This window comes from Austrofundulus limnaeus, unplaced genomic scaffold (genome assembly GCF_001266775.1).
Source record: "Austrofundulus limnaeus strain Quisiro unplaced genomic scaffold, Austrofundulus_limnaeus-1.0 Scaffold108, whole genome shotgun sequence".
NCBI lineage: Eukaryota > Metazoa > Chordata > Actinopteri > Cyprinodontiformes > Rivulidae > Austrofundulus > Austrofundulus limnaeus.
This window is the reverse complement of record NW_013952510.1, coordinates 557760-571240: the sequence shown is the minus strand read 5'-3', so window position 1 is coordinate 571240 and position 13481 is coordinate 557760. Positions and strand designations below refer to the sequence as shown.

Below are 13481 nucleotides of genomic sequence, written 5' to 3'. Positions count from 1 at the left end.
ATAACCAATTAAATACAAAACATCATTATACATCTTTACCTGAACAGAAACAGTATTAAATCACACAGTTCAAAAATCAAAATTTAAAAAAAATGGACCCTCCACACTTCAGAACATCTCAGTGTGACAAAAAAAAAAAGATTCAAATGGTGAAGAAAAACACATTAGAGGAGCAATAATTAAAAGGTGCAACTTTTTAAAAATTAAATCGGCTGTAAATTCATCACGGCCTGCAGAAAAGTTTTTTAGATTCTTGATAATATCAAGACATATTGAAAGATGTCTCCCAACATCATCCAACGCGTTAGTAAAAATATTGTCAATGTAGAAGATTGAGTTGTTATTCTCGTGGGTTTTCAAATATGGGGGATAAAATAATTTGAAGACAATCTATTAGTAAAGTCATCTGTATGCTGTGTATTTATAAATTGATATTGAAATCTAATAAATAACCAATTTTACCTTCTTCATCGATATTAATCTGTCAATTACCAAAACATCTGAAAGACATTCTTTGAAGTTATCAATATTTGTTTTTGGAGGATGAGATATGCATCCTACAATCAGTTTCCTTTTTCCAAATTGCACTTCAAGAAAAATATGTTCAGTGTTACATCCATAAAACTTCATTTGAAGATGATCTCTCTGTTTGGATTCATGGTCTATTTGAACATAAAGAGAAACTCCTCCTCTACTTCCTCTGCATGAACTGCTGTACAACCATCAAATTTAAATACTGAATTAATTTCATCATTTAGCCAAGTTTCAGTTAACGCAGTTATTGTAAAAATATGATTTAAAGTTGATAAATAATTATTTATTATTATAAAACTATTTATCATAGTTTTATGAAAGACTTCTTATATTTAAATGAAAAAAATATTGGAATTTTTACAAGATGAAATGAAAAAATTAAACTGTTTTTCAGAAAAATAATGTAGTAGGATCATAAACTGATACTAACACACAGGACAAGAAACAGTTTAAGTATATTGTGATACAAATAATACATCAGGATGGAAACAGGTATTGCAGTAGTACAAACCTTATCATTCTGTGTCTCAGAAGAGTGAAAAACCAAATTGTTATTAGAAACTAAATTTGGATGATCACTATTTAAGATAGATTACTCATTGTGTTTTGAATAAAAAAAAAACATGCTCAACCATTAGTAGAAAACAAAAACGATGACAGGATCACGGATTCACAAACAACAGATGACTGATCAACCTCCACATTAGATCCTGTGTTCTGCTCACTCATACCAGAGCCCTGGTTGTGGATGTTCTGAGGCTCCGTACTCCTGGCTCTGGCCCGGTTTACAGTTCTGGACCGGTCTCGTCAGAACCACATTTTAAAACTGTAATAAGAAATGAAGTTTTATGATGAAAAATAATTTGAACCTCATAAAGAAAAACAGCTAAAGATTGATGAGAACTCACTTTAGTGTTTGCTTCCATCACTACGGTTTGAGTTCGGATACTTAGTTTTAGTTTCTTCAGTAAAATCATTCAGCACTCAACATTTAATTTGCAATATTCTGTTCACCTGGTTTGGATTTCCATTTGTGGTTGATTGCACAAACACAGTTTAAATGTGTCATTGTGAGGCTCAATGTTTTTCAAAGTTTATACAAACCCATATTTATAGTGTTTATGGTTATGGTGAGAGGGGATGGATAAAAAACTCAAAGACACTGAGCATTATTGAAACCTTTGTGTCCCTCATATGGAGGACACAATGTTAGAAACACTCAGTGTTCTGAGCTGCAGCTCCAAGAATTTTTTTCCATTGACTGCTCAGATCCAGGCAGTGGTCTAAGTAGTGCAAATAGGTCTCTAATTCAATGCCAGGTTGTGCCCAGTTAAGACACCCACCAGTGTACTTACAGCTTTCCATATTTCCTAACCCTTACCACATGACCTGTTCACATGTTCCCCCATGTTTGTCATCTGTGTCTCTTGAACGGGTGTTCTTAAATGTAATTTCATTGTGCTCTGTACAATGACAATAAAAGCATCATCAATTATCATTTTCCTAAGAACATTCAATAAAAAACAGCTTAAATTCAACTACAGGAAGCTGAAAATTAAACATTTGGTGCACAGTGTTCCACCCTCCACCACTGGGTGACAGTAGCAGTTTGTTGTGAAATTAAAAAGAAACCAACATTATATAATTCAAGTTATACAATAAAGTGTTTGCATAAAGGAGCTTAATCTTTTTCTCGAATTATTTGAAACTTACATTTAGATTTTTTTTCAAATGAAGTCAGTTTTTTTCACACAATTTTGTTAAACTTATCTGATAGAAACGTTTTTAATCTTCTGTTAGAATGAATTTATTGTTTGCGGTGTTAACGAAAATTAATTTTTGTGAAACATTTCTCCCATTTTCCATATTAGTAAATCAATTACTATCAATATGTTCCATATCAACAACCACATTGAATTTATTTATTTACATTGGAAACATTTACAAAATGAAACTTACTGCACATAAAAAAAAAAAAGAACGGCTGCACGTAGAAACTCCCACAGGTTGTTATTTAAACCCTGACAATCATAAAAACTGCAAAAGGATATATATATATATATATATATACACACACTCAAAAAATTAAAAAGTAATTTTCTTCAGAAAATACCTCTTTATGTTACAAAACCTTCTGCATGTTTTTTTCTTCCTTTAGCTGCTTTTTGTCTTTTAAGCAGACCAACTTTCAGGTGATACAATGTTCTGTCACACTTTTATAGAGGATTAATCAGTGCATTAAAGGCCTCGTTTTTACCTGGTTCAGGTTTTGTAAAACGACAAATCAAGTCAGTGCGGTTGATGAACAAGAATCTGAGGAGGAGAAGGTTTTTAAGGCAGATAATTCAATAGGGTCACAAATACTATAGATTTATAAAATAAAACCATATACACACCAGTGCATAATTCATGATTGAACATCAACTTTATCGCTTAAACAAGGAGACATCTGTAAACTATGCTTGATTGGTTTTAAATATTCTCCTTAATGCTTTAAAGTATCTACTGTAAGCTTTAACAGAATATTGTACCTAATCAATGATTGTAGGGGGTAAAAAAAAAGGTAGTAATGACTGTAAAAATATTCTGTTTTTTCCACAGACATTTCATATTGTTTGTAAAAGTATGAAACAATGACAAATGTTTCATAGAATAAAAAAAGTGAAGTTTGAATCTGTTAAAATAGAACTCTGACAAGATGTTTAAAAAAATATTAAACGTCAGATCTGGACCGAACCAACCTGGGTTGGGTTATTAGTTATTTTACCCTAAAAATAAAGTTAAAATGACAAATGTGTTCCATTGGAGCTATTAAAATTTTAAACCTAAAACAAGAATCTGTTTCATTAGATAAGGATAGTTTGAAGTAGTTACGATCTGGTGCCAATCTCGGTCCAATTTGGTCAGCAAATGGTGGACCACCATGAACAGAATAATATGGCTCATTTCTGACCAGAACATTGGGTCAAACCAACCCGACCTATGAGCTGACAGCTCTAACCCAGCAACACAGATGGCGATAAAACCAATCAATTTGTAGCATAAAAATGAAATTTCTGGGGGGAAAAATGATTCTGGTGTTTTTTATGCAATCGACACATCAGCACTCTCGCTGGTTTCCTGTCTATCTGTGGACAAATAAAGAGTTTAAAGTTGGTGTTTGAAGCCAGAGAGCTTCAGATTGTCTGGTAAAATTTATAAAAATTACAGTGAGGTACTTTCTCCTGCAGGTCGATTCTCTCACAGTCCTGTGAAACTGTCGGCCTCAGGGTGGGGGGCCACAGAGGACACGGGGGTCAGACAAAGGCTGCATTGAATGGGGTTTGACCTCCTCCTACCAAACACCAGCCAGCCAGCATGAAGAGAAAAAAATAAATATATATAAAAAAAAGAAATCCGCCTTCATAAAATGCTGTTGATTATCAACTGCCAGGGAAACAAGTTGTCACTGAGTGGAATTTGAACCATGCATTGATTATCTGTCTTTGTCTCCTCTGAGTCACATTCAGCTGCGTTGTGCAGCCAGAAAGAGTAAACAGTTCTCACACAATTTATTAAACTAATAGCTTAAAGGGCATTTTGGCAAAAAAAAAAAAAAAAAAGCTTAGGGGGCAGGCAGTATTTTAATATGCAGTGCATTTCACAAGAGTTAGGTTTAGAAATCTGTCATTTTTAAAACCTGATACCTCCTTATACTCCTCAAATACGCCCTAACAACAAAAATGTCAGTTTTTTTTTATTACTAGTAGCTCACAAGTGATTTGTTGTAGCCACTAACAGCCACATACATCAGCGTGACACAAAGCCGCTGTCTTCTCCATACAGGATGTCTTTCTTTCAGGGAGCATGCCTAAAGGCCAGATGGGTCGTAGGGCCTTTTCTGTTGAAAACAAAATGGCTTTGAGGGTGCTGAAGACCCTCAGTGGGTTTGGGAGAAAGTGAGCAGAATACTAAATGTTATTTTCAATGCATATCATGGTACACTTTTATCAAAAGGGTTTTTTTCCCCCCATTTTGCCGAGGGAAACAGCTGCTTCATGTGACTGAAGAGATTAAAAGAACATGAAAGAAACTCGTCAATTCAGTTCTTAGATGGTATGGTTTTTTTCGAACCATCAACCCTTTTTTTTAAAACAAAGACTGGGTACAGTTTTGACACTGAGCAATCACGAATTGTTGGAGTGACAAGAAAACGATCAAGAACATGATGCCGAACCCATCACATTAATGCTACAACGTGTTGAAGAAAACTCCCAACGATCTCATCTCTGGTGCTTCTCTGATCAACATCAATGTCCCCAAACAGACGGAGAACCGTCTCCCCTTTCCACGGTTTTCCTCAGAAGGACGCAGTCTTCATTTCCCCATTTCTTTTTTCCTCAACTGTGTCCAGTCCATGTGTCCACTAGTCCGAGATACTCTGGATTTTCTGCAGTGGGAGTCATAAACCCGTTCACATGCCTGCCYGCTCCGCCCTCGCTCTCCAGAGCTGAAGCCCCGGAGGCAGCTTTGGCCACAAGGTCCAGGTAGTACGGGTTGTCAAAGGCAGAGGAGGTGGAGCCTACAGAGACCAGGTAACCTGGTTTGTCCACACTGTGACCAGAGCTCAGACCATTGGGGAGTCGTCTGTCTGCTTTAGAGCCTTTACGTGGAAGTGTAGTGGGCCGCTCGGGGATTAGCGACCTGGGATCCTGCATCTCCTGGTTAACGTACTCTGAGGGTGGACACAATAAAACCAGAAAACAATCAAAGAGTTGTTTCCTTCTACGTTCTATATCAAACTATATGCCACTCACCTGGCATGGCCTGGTTGTTATTGTGGACGTGACATCGTCTGGGCAAAGAGTGATGAAGGTTCGGACGAGGTAAGTCCTCCATCCCGTCGGTTTTCAGGTCACCCTGGCTCCCGATGGGATACGTGGGGTCTTTGCAGTAGCGCCCAGGGCTGACTGGGGGCTGCGAGGGGCCGTCCGGAACTGCATCCAAGAACACAGAGTCGGACTGTGCTCCCGCTGAGACGCTGCGAGCTAACGTCGGAGGCCACGCCCCGTTGGCGACGCCTGCTCCGTGCGGTACGGAGGGACACTGACCACGACTGAGAGTACTCTGAGAGGAGTGCATGGGCCGAGGGCCAGCAGCGATGGAGGGATCGAGGTCTAAGCCCTGATCTCTGCTCTGCTGGAGGGAAAGAAGAAAATTAGAAACAACGCACAATTCTGACCTGCTGATAAAGTAGAAATTGCTCCCGTGACTCATGTTATCATCCATTAGGCAGATCTCTGCAAAGATATTTGTCTGGGAGAGTTTAGTAACAGAAACAAATGAAGCGTTCTGATTTACTGACCCGGTACGACTGGTGCCTGGACGGCCCATTGGCCTGAGCCTCCTCTCCGCTAGTTCTGGGGAAGAGGTTCGGCTGAGGAACCAGATACTCCTCAGCATCCATTATTTCTCCCATGTTGTCCCCTTCCTCCAGAAGCATCCGGTAAAACCTGCTGTCCACAGGGCTGAACATGCTCATCTGCTCGTCGTCCTGGAAGAAAATAAAAACACACACACACACATTAATGACACCTGAGGTTTATTTACAAGGTCCGTGGTAATACATCAGCACCGATTACACAATTACCTTAATGACTAAATATCGAAATGGATCTCTTGCCATGAGACTAAAATCCTGAACCAGATCTTTGAACTTGGGTCTGCTCTCTGGATCAATCATCCAACCTGCAACACAAATAAAAACTATTATTATACCAAGAATAACAGCAAAAAGAACAAGCAAAAGCAGGAACACATGTATTAAAACAAGTGAATAAATGATCTGGTTAAAATTTGAAACATAAAATAAAAGTCCGTGCTGCTGTACTGACATTTGACCATAATCATGTAGACGTCGATGGTGCAGATTAGAGGTTGGGGAAGCCGCTCTCCTCCTTCCAAAACGCTCGGGATGTCCCTCGCTGGGATTGTGTTGTAGGGCTTGGAGCCAAACGTCATCAACTCCCACACTGTCACCCCTGAGGGAAGTCACACGGGAGCAGAGTTTATTTAATTACTGGAGGCCATTGTTCAACACTGTGCCGACAGACACTGACCATAACTCCACACGTCGCTCTGATGAGTGAACTTCCTGTGCAGGATGGACTCCAGGGCCATCCATTTAATCGGCACCTGGAATAACAGAAACATCGGTTTGAAAAACAAACAGTGCAGCAGGTAGAGCGGTCTTCAACAGAAATAAACTCGTCGTACCTTCCCTCCGTCGGCGTGATACTCGGTCTCATCTATATCTAGCAAACGGGCCAGACCGAAGTCTGTGATCTTCACGTGGTTGAGGTTCTTCACGAGAACGTTACGAGCAGCCAGATCTCTGTGGACCAAACGGATGTCCTCCAAATAACTCATCCCCTACACACAGACACAAACGCAGATTTACAACCTCACAACTCAACACAAACATTACATCACTGCTGTAAAACAAAAGCAGATGTTTGTTGTGTACCTTGGCAATCTGGACACACCAGTTGAGGAGGAAYTGCGAGCAGATACGGTCTTTGTTCTCGCGCACGTAGTCAAGGAGGCAGCCGAAAGGCATCAGCTGAGTGACCAGCTGCACCGTGGAGGTCAGACAGATCCCCAGCAGGCGACACACGTACGGGCTGGTGACCCCCGCCATCACATAGGCCTCCTGGGCAGAGGAACCACAAAGGTGTTCGTTACTGCCGAGTCAGCATTCACATCAATGTTTTCCTGTTTCTCACATTTCCTTGCTTTTTTCCCCCATTCAGGAGACTGGTGCTCTGACTTTTATACTTTTAAAATATTTAAATTTTCTTAAAATACTTACCCTATTTAAACACATTGAGATTTCTTGTGCTTCTTCAAAATCTGCTTCAACATACTTGCTCTTTTTATTTTTGTGCCATTTTTAGTTTTTAGCTATCCTTTTCTTTGCTTTAGCTAGCCTTTTACCACATTCAGCTTTTACCTACATTTCAGCTAGACTTTTTCTCTTTACTTTCCYGCTATTAACTTGGAACTTGCCTTTCAATACCTTTAGCTAGTGTTCAGCTGCTTTTAGTTAGTCTTTTGCTACTATTAGTTTTTTTCTCTACTTTCTTGCTTTTAGCTTTGAACTTGCATTTTAAAATCTTTAGCTACCATTCTGTTTCTTTAGCTCTTAGCTAGCCTTTTACCACATTTAGCCTTTAGCTGCTGTACAGCTACATTTATTCTTTTAATACTATTTGTTTTTCCTCTACTTTCTTGTTTTCAGCTTTGAACTTGCCTTCCAAAATCTTTAGCTACCATTCTGTTTCTTTAGCTCTTAGCTAGCCTTTTACTAGGGGTGCAACGATACAGARRATTCACGTTTCCGTTTGGTTCAAAACTTTAGTCTCACAGTTCGATATTTTTTCGATACAAAAGACAGAAATTTCCATGCCCTTTTTAACTTATATGAACATTTGTTTAACCTCAAAAGTACAGATTTTAAATTAAATGTTGCTGAAACAGCAAGTTTCTCAGTGATATGCGCTCAAAAATGCAGCCTAGGTGGAGTAGTCGAACACAGATCCACTGATCCTTCAACACAGAGCATCTTCAGAAGACATGTTGATAAAATTAATTTAAAAAATCTGTATTGTTTGATACAAGTGTGTATTGAACCTAAAGCACTGTATTGACCGTTCGATATGGGTACATGTATTGTTGCACCCCTTCATTTTACCACATTTAGCCTTTAGCTGCTGTACAGCTACTTTTAGTCTTTTGATACTATTTGTTTTTTCTCTACTTTCTTGCTTTTAGCTTTCAACATGCCTTTCAAAATCTTTAGCTACCATTCTGTTTCTTTAGCTTTTATCTAACATTTTGCCTCTTTAGCTTTAACAACTCATTTTTGGCTTCTTCAGCAACTTTCAGCATCGTTCAATCTGCATATTAACAGAGAAAGTAGATGTTTCGGTTTGTACTCACATCAAGGATTTCTTTATTTGCTTTAGGTGAGGTGTTCTCTCGCAACACCTTAATGGCCACAGGTATCGTCACATTTTCTCCTTCAGGCGCCCACACCCCCTACAACACGGAGAGTCTCCTTAAATCTGAACGTTTTCAAGCGAACAAGAAGCCACAGCTCTGCTTTTAGCTCACACACCTTGTAAACCGTTCCAAACGCCCCTGCGCCCAGCACCCTGTCTTTTTTCAGCTCCGTCTCTTTCAGGATCCGCATCTGAGCCTGATTGGGCGACGCGCCGCTCGGGGTTAAAGGCTCCACCAGCTTGACACGCGAAGGCAGGAAGAAGGCAGATTAGCTTCAGATTAAAACTGCGATGTTAACTGTCATCGCCCTCGGCTCTCACCTCATGCTCCTGCAGGTACCGCCTCATCGTCTCCTTCCTCTTTAGCTGTTTCTGCCTTCTCAGATAAAAGACCAGCAGAGCCAGCAGGATGAAGAACAGCACCACTCCACCCACTGCAGCGGCGATGGTTGTACCGGGTCTGAATGGGGCAGAAACAGCTTTCGTCGCTCATGTGTCTTACAATCAAAACGTAAATAAATCCCAGAAAACCGTGTTTTACGTCTGAACACTCACCCTGGCCTTGTGTCAACAGGGCAGCCTCTCTCATCCATGTCAGTGCAGCTTAAATAAATAAAAAAAGATTCAATATAAATGCATTTTAAGACAAATTTAATGTCTGTGAGACTCTGACTGTGCTCACTCACGGCAGAGTGCAGTTAGTGTTGCAGGGCAGACAGTGTCCCGTGGCGTTGCTGTATTTCCACAAYGTTTGACGATCTTTCTTCATGCCACTGGGACAGCGATCCACACAAAACTCTCCRTCCTGATTATGTTGACACTCCGTGCAATCATTTGCACCCTGAAAACAGGAGTAACCAAATTTCATGTCATGTTCGTTTATTTGAAAATACTTTTCAAACCACAAATCATTCTACGTGCTGTGCTCCTGTTCTTGTTTTGTTTAGTATTATTGTTTATAAAAGGTTATAAACTAGGGCTGAAACGATTCCTTGAATAATTCGAGTAATTCGATTGCAAAAAATCCTCGAGGCAAATTTATCTGCCTCGAAGCTTCGTAAAAAACACGTTATAATCAGCGCACTTTCGTCTGCCCGGAATGTTATTTGCGTTACACACAATGCTACGATGTTAGCGCTTTCGCTAACAGCTACACTGTCGACGCGTCACGTGCGTATGCTTGCCAAGCGCTATATTTAACTTTAGAAGAAGACGAAGAGTGCCGAAATGAAGCGCAGAAAAAAACGACTAATTATAAAAAGCATGGAAACATTTAAAACTAAAAAAGAAAAGACGACAACACGCGATGCACATCCTCGATGTTTCTGCACCGGAACCAAAACAGCGGCTACATGTACCGAACGAGTCTGGAGTTAACAGGTATCGTTCACATTCCCTTTGCAAAATACGGTTACCTAAATCTGTGATAATTTGTCACGTTACACATGTACAAGGAGGAGGTATGTTTAAGCTAATGTTATTTGTGCTGACTAATCATGGTGACCGGGCAGGGTTTTATTAAACAGTGTGTAAGTTGTGTGATTAAAAACAAGACTTACTGTAAGTTTGTCAGATAAAATAAAAGCACAGCAACAGGTTAACAGCTTGAGCTGAAACACGTTTATTTGTTGTTGAGCTTTTATCTTCATTTAAATGAGATATTTGGTGTGAATATTTCAAGTTTAAAAGTATTTATAGAAGATAGTTGGATTTGTTTTAATTATTTGCTGCTGCTTTTTATGACTTTAGCCTTCATTAGTACTGTCATATTTGTTTATAGCTAAGCAGTCAAGACTAATTCTTTTATTGCCTAAATGGGAGCCCTGCATCAACCTAATAACAGTCTTAAAATATTTTCTTTGTTAAAATTAACAAGTGAACTCTACAAAACTCAGTTGCAACACACAAATGTTTATATTACCCTTTTTACTTATTAAATTTCTAACAAAAAAATAAAATAAAATTTCAAATCCATTACAATAAATTTAAGCATTTAGATTTTTCAGTGATGGTTAAAAATGATTTAATGACAGTGCTTTTAATTAATGCCTCCTCAAACCTTACATACATAAATACAAACAAATGAAGTTTAAAATGCATTAATTAATACAACTGGTATTGTAATTTTACTTTGATTACAGCAGGGTCATCAGCAGGTGTATATTACCCCATCACAATATTGTWTTTCTCATAAAATAAGCTTAAATAATTACTGCAGAACATGACAATTTGTTATATCCGATTACTCAATGAATCGTCAGAGTAATCGATAGATTAATCGACTACTAAAATAATCGTTAGCTGCAGCCCTATTATAAACACACTTTTGCTGGGTTTGACTACAAAATNCTGGGTTTGACTACAAAATTCCCCACAGGTTTTAAGCTGAGCCTGTCTGAGTTGCCATGCTACTCCCGCTGCAGCARAGCTCCCAGARCTTGTTTTAATCCTTCACAATAAGTGTCCCAAACCCATGGACTCAGTGCAGAATTCTAAATACWTGATAAATTCATGGTGCAGTATTTGTTTTACTGAGGAACAATGATGCAAGCCGTTTTTTGCAAGCTTCAAATGTCTGTAGAGGATTGTGGAGGATAGTACTCTGCGTATGAGTTTGAGACTCTTAYWGTGAAGGACTGAAACAAGTTTTATGAGTTCTGCTGCAGTGGTAGTGATAAACCGCACCTCTGTCTGGTTCAACAAAAGAAAGAAACTTGCATGTGATCTCATAGTAAACTTAGAGAGCGCGCACCCATAACTTTAAAAAACAACAATAAATGGGACAAAGCAGAACAGTGGGGTTCGTTTCCTCCAGCTTAGTTTTGTAAAAAAACTATTTTCTCTCGGTAATATTATTACTTTAAACTTAATATTGCAACTTTAATGCTGAAACTATGAAATAAAACCAAAATCATAATAAAAAAAATCTTCAGTTTTTCTTCTAGTGGCCCTAATGCACAGTTGTAACACAACACTCGGGCTAATTTGATTTTAAGCCCCCTCCCAGTCAGATTTGTATCTGATACACCTGCATGTCTTACCGGGCCGTGGCAGGAGACAGAGCCGTTCAGAGGTCGACACTCTTTATGACAGGCGACGCACAATGATCCATTTTCGTACTCGCGTGTRGACCTGCAACACAACGAGAGTCTGAAATACTGAGTAACACGGAGTCTGACATCTGTCAGATACTTTCATCGACCATCACGAGGATGCCCAATGCAAATATCCTGCTGAMATTTTGATTTGGTACACATCAAATAAAAGACACAACACTAACAATCAGAAAAACTAATTAATGCGCAGTTTAATTATGCGACATATAAAAAGCCATGCAGCTCTAAAACAAAACTTATCGGTTTATCTGCTTGGTGGKTTAAAAATGACCAACAGATTTCGAAGGTATGACTTCTAGCATCCTTCGTGTAACCTACGGTGTCTCGCGAGGATCAGTCTGGGGCAACCCTTCCCATAATTTTCAACCCATACAATCAGTAAATATAGATCATATCAGAGTCAGTTTGTTCCACACGGCCAGAGGGGACACTTTAAAATAAAAGCTTTCATATTGATTTATTTGTGTTGTGACCAGTTTGACAGGACAAAATGAATCTATTGTGAGCCTTCCAGACTCAACATCTCATGTTTGTGCTTCACGTTCAGGTTTATTACCAACAGTTATCGCTGAAGGAAATCATCAGCTGGCTAATTTACTGATTTACTGCAAACACGCCTGCACAAWCAGACTTACCCCTGCTCAACGTTGCACAGCTCCACACACTCAGTGCCACGCTGGAAAAACTTGCAGGACATGCACTGGCTGGGCCCCGGACCCCAACAGCCCCCCTTACACAGGGCGTGACAAACATGGCCCTCACTCTCTAAAAAACACAGACAAAACAAACAAGCTCAGCCTTTTGATGCTTTTCCTCTTCAGGACCCTGCATTTTCATCAACTGCTTATAGTGAAAGTGCAACAAACTGCTGCTCCAGCTGCATTCTTCACGGCTAGATTTCAATTAAATATTTGCTTTACATCTTCAGCTTGCACACGGTTGCATCGACACACATCGTGTTCGTTCACCCACCACAGACTTGAGGGTCCTGGTTGCGGCTGACGATGAGATGGGGGCCCTGGGTGGGGTGGAATAGAGTTCTCCAGGCTGGTGGACTGCTGTAGCACAATTGTGTGTTGTTGTACAACAAGACCAAACTTCCACTGACGCTGCGCAGTGAGCGCAGCCCAAGAGACTGGATGTGTAGATTCTGGATGGCGAGTGAAAACACCCCCCTAAGACACATAAAGGGAGGCCACATGTAAGCAGTATTTAATTGCAGTTTTTATATTTCGCAAATGTCCAGAAACAAAACGAAGCTTTAAAAGGGGCAATATTATGTGTTTCTCAGGCATACATTTAAATACTATACCATTATAAAGTATCTGTCACCTCATTTTTCCCAAGTGCCATCGACTCTTAAACAGCTGAACGTGACATTCTTCTGACTATTATTATTGCACATGTGCACATTTCAGACTGTTATGTTATCTGTTGCACATTACACTTTAAAAACAGACTGTAAGTTCCCTTCTTGTTGTCATTATTATATTGTTCTCTTCTGACGTTATTATCCTTAGTTTAGTCTCTTTTTTTATTTAATCAACATTGTGTCCTTTCAGTGATGATTTGTTTCTTTTTTAATACGGTTATCTCTCGGCATTCAAAAATGGACAACAAAGTAAGAATTTCATTGCTCAGGGAAACATGTTTTTCATCTGTGCATATGACAATACACACTTTGAATCTTTGAATCTTTAGTTGTTATTAAACTCTGTTTTTATGTTTAAATAGAAAATAAACTTATCTTCTCATCAATTCCTCTTCTAAACGCCTTAAAATTGGCCTC

The 13481-nt window shown here is 39.2% G+C and overlaps 1 protein-coding gene across 1 annotated transcript in view; it reads right to left on the bottom strand.

Moving 5' to 3' along the window:
- Positions 1-2423: 2423 nt before the first annotated feature.
- erbb2 (erb-b2 receptor tyrosine kinase 2) overlaps positions 2424-13481 on the bottom strand; it is a gene marked incomplete at its 5' end in the record, with an annotated part of 18373 nt that continues 7315 nt past the window's right edge. The window contains 16 exon segments of the mRNA XM_014013910.1: positions 2424-5248; positions 5331-5709; positions 5879-6067; positions 6164-6261; positions 6408-6554; positions 6633-6708; positions 6790-6945; positions 7040-7225; positions 8515-8613; positions 8693-8815; positions 8898-9036; positions 9132-9179; positions 9263-9417; positions 11618-11708; positions 12328-12457; positions 12665-12867. Of these exon segments, the coding sequence (XP_013869364.1) occupies positions 4914-5248; positions 5331-5709; positions 5879-6067; positions 6164-6261; positions 6408-6554; positions 6633-6708; positions 6790-6945; positions 7040-7225; positions 8515-8613; positions 8693-8815; positions 8898-9036; positions 9132-9179; positions 9263-9417; positions 11618-11708; positions 12328-12457; positions 12665-12867 (2554 nt within the window).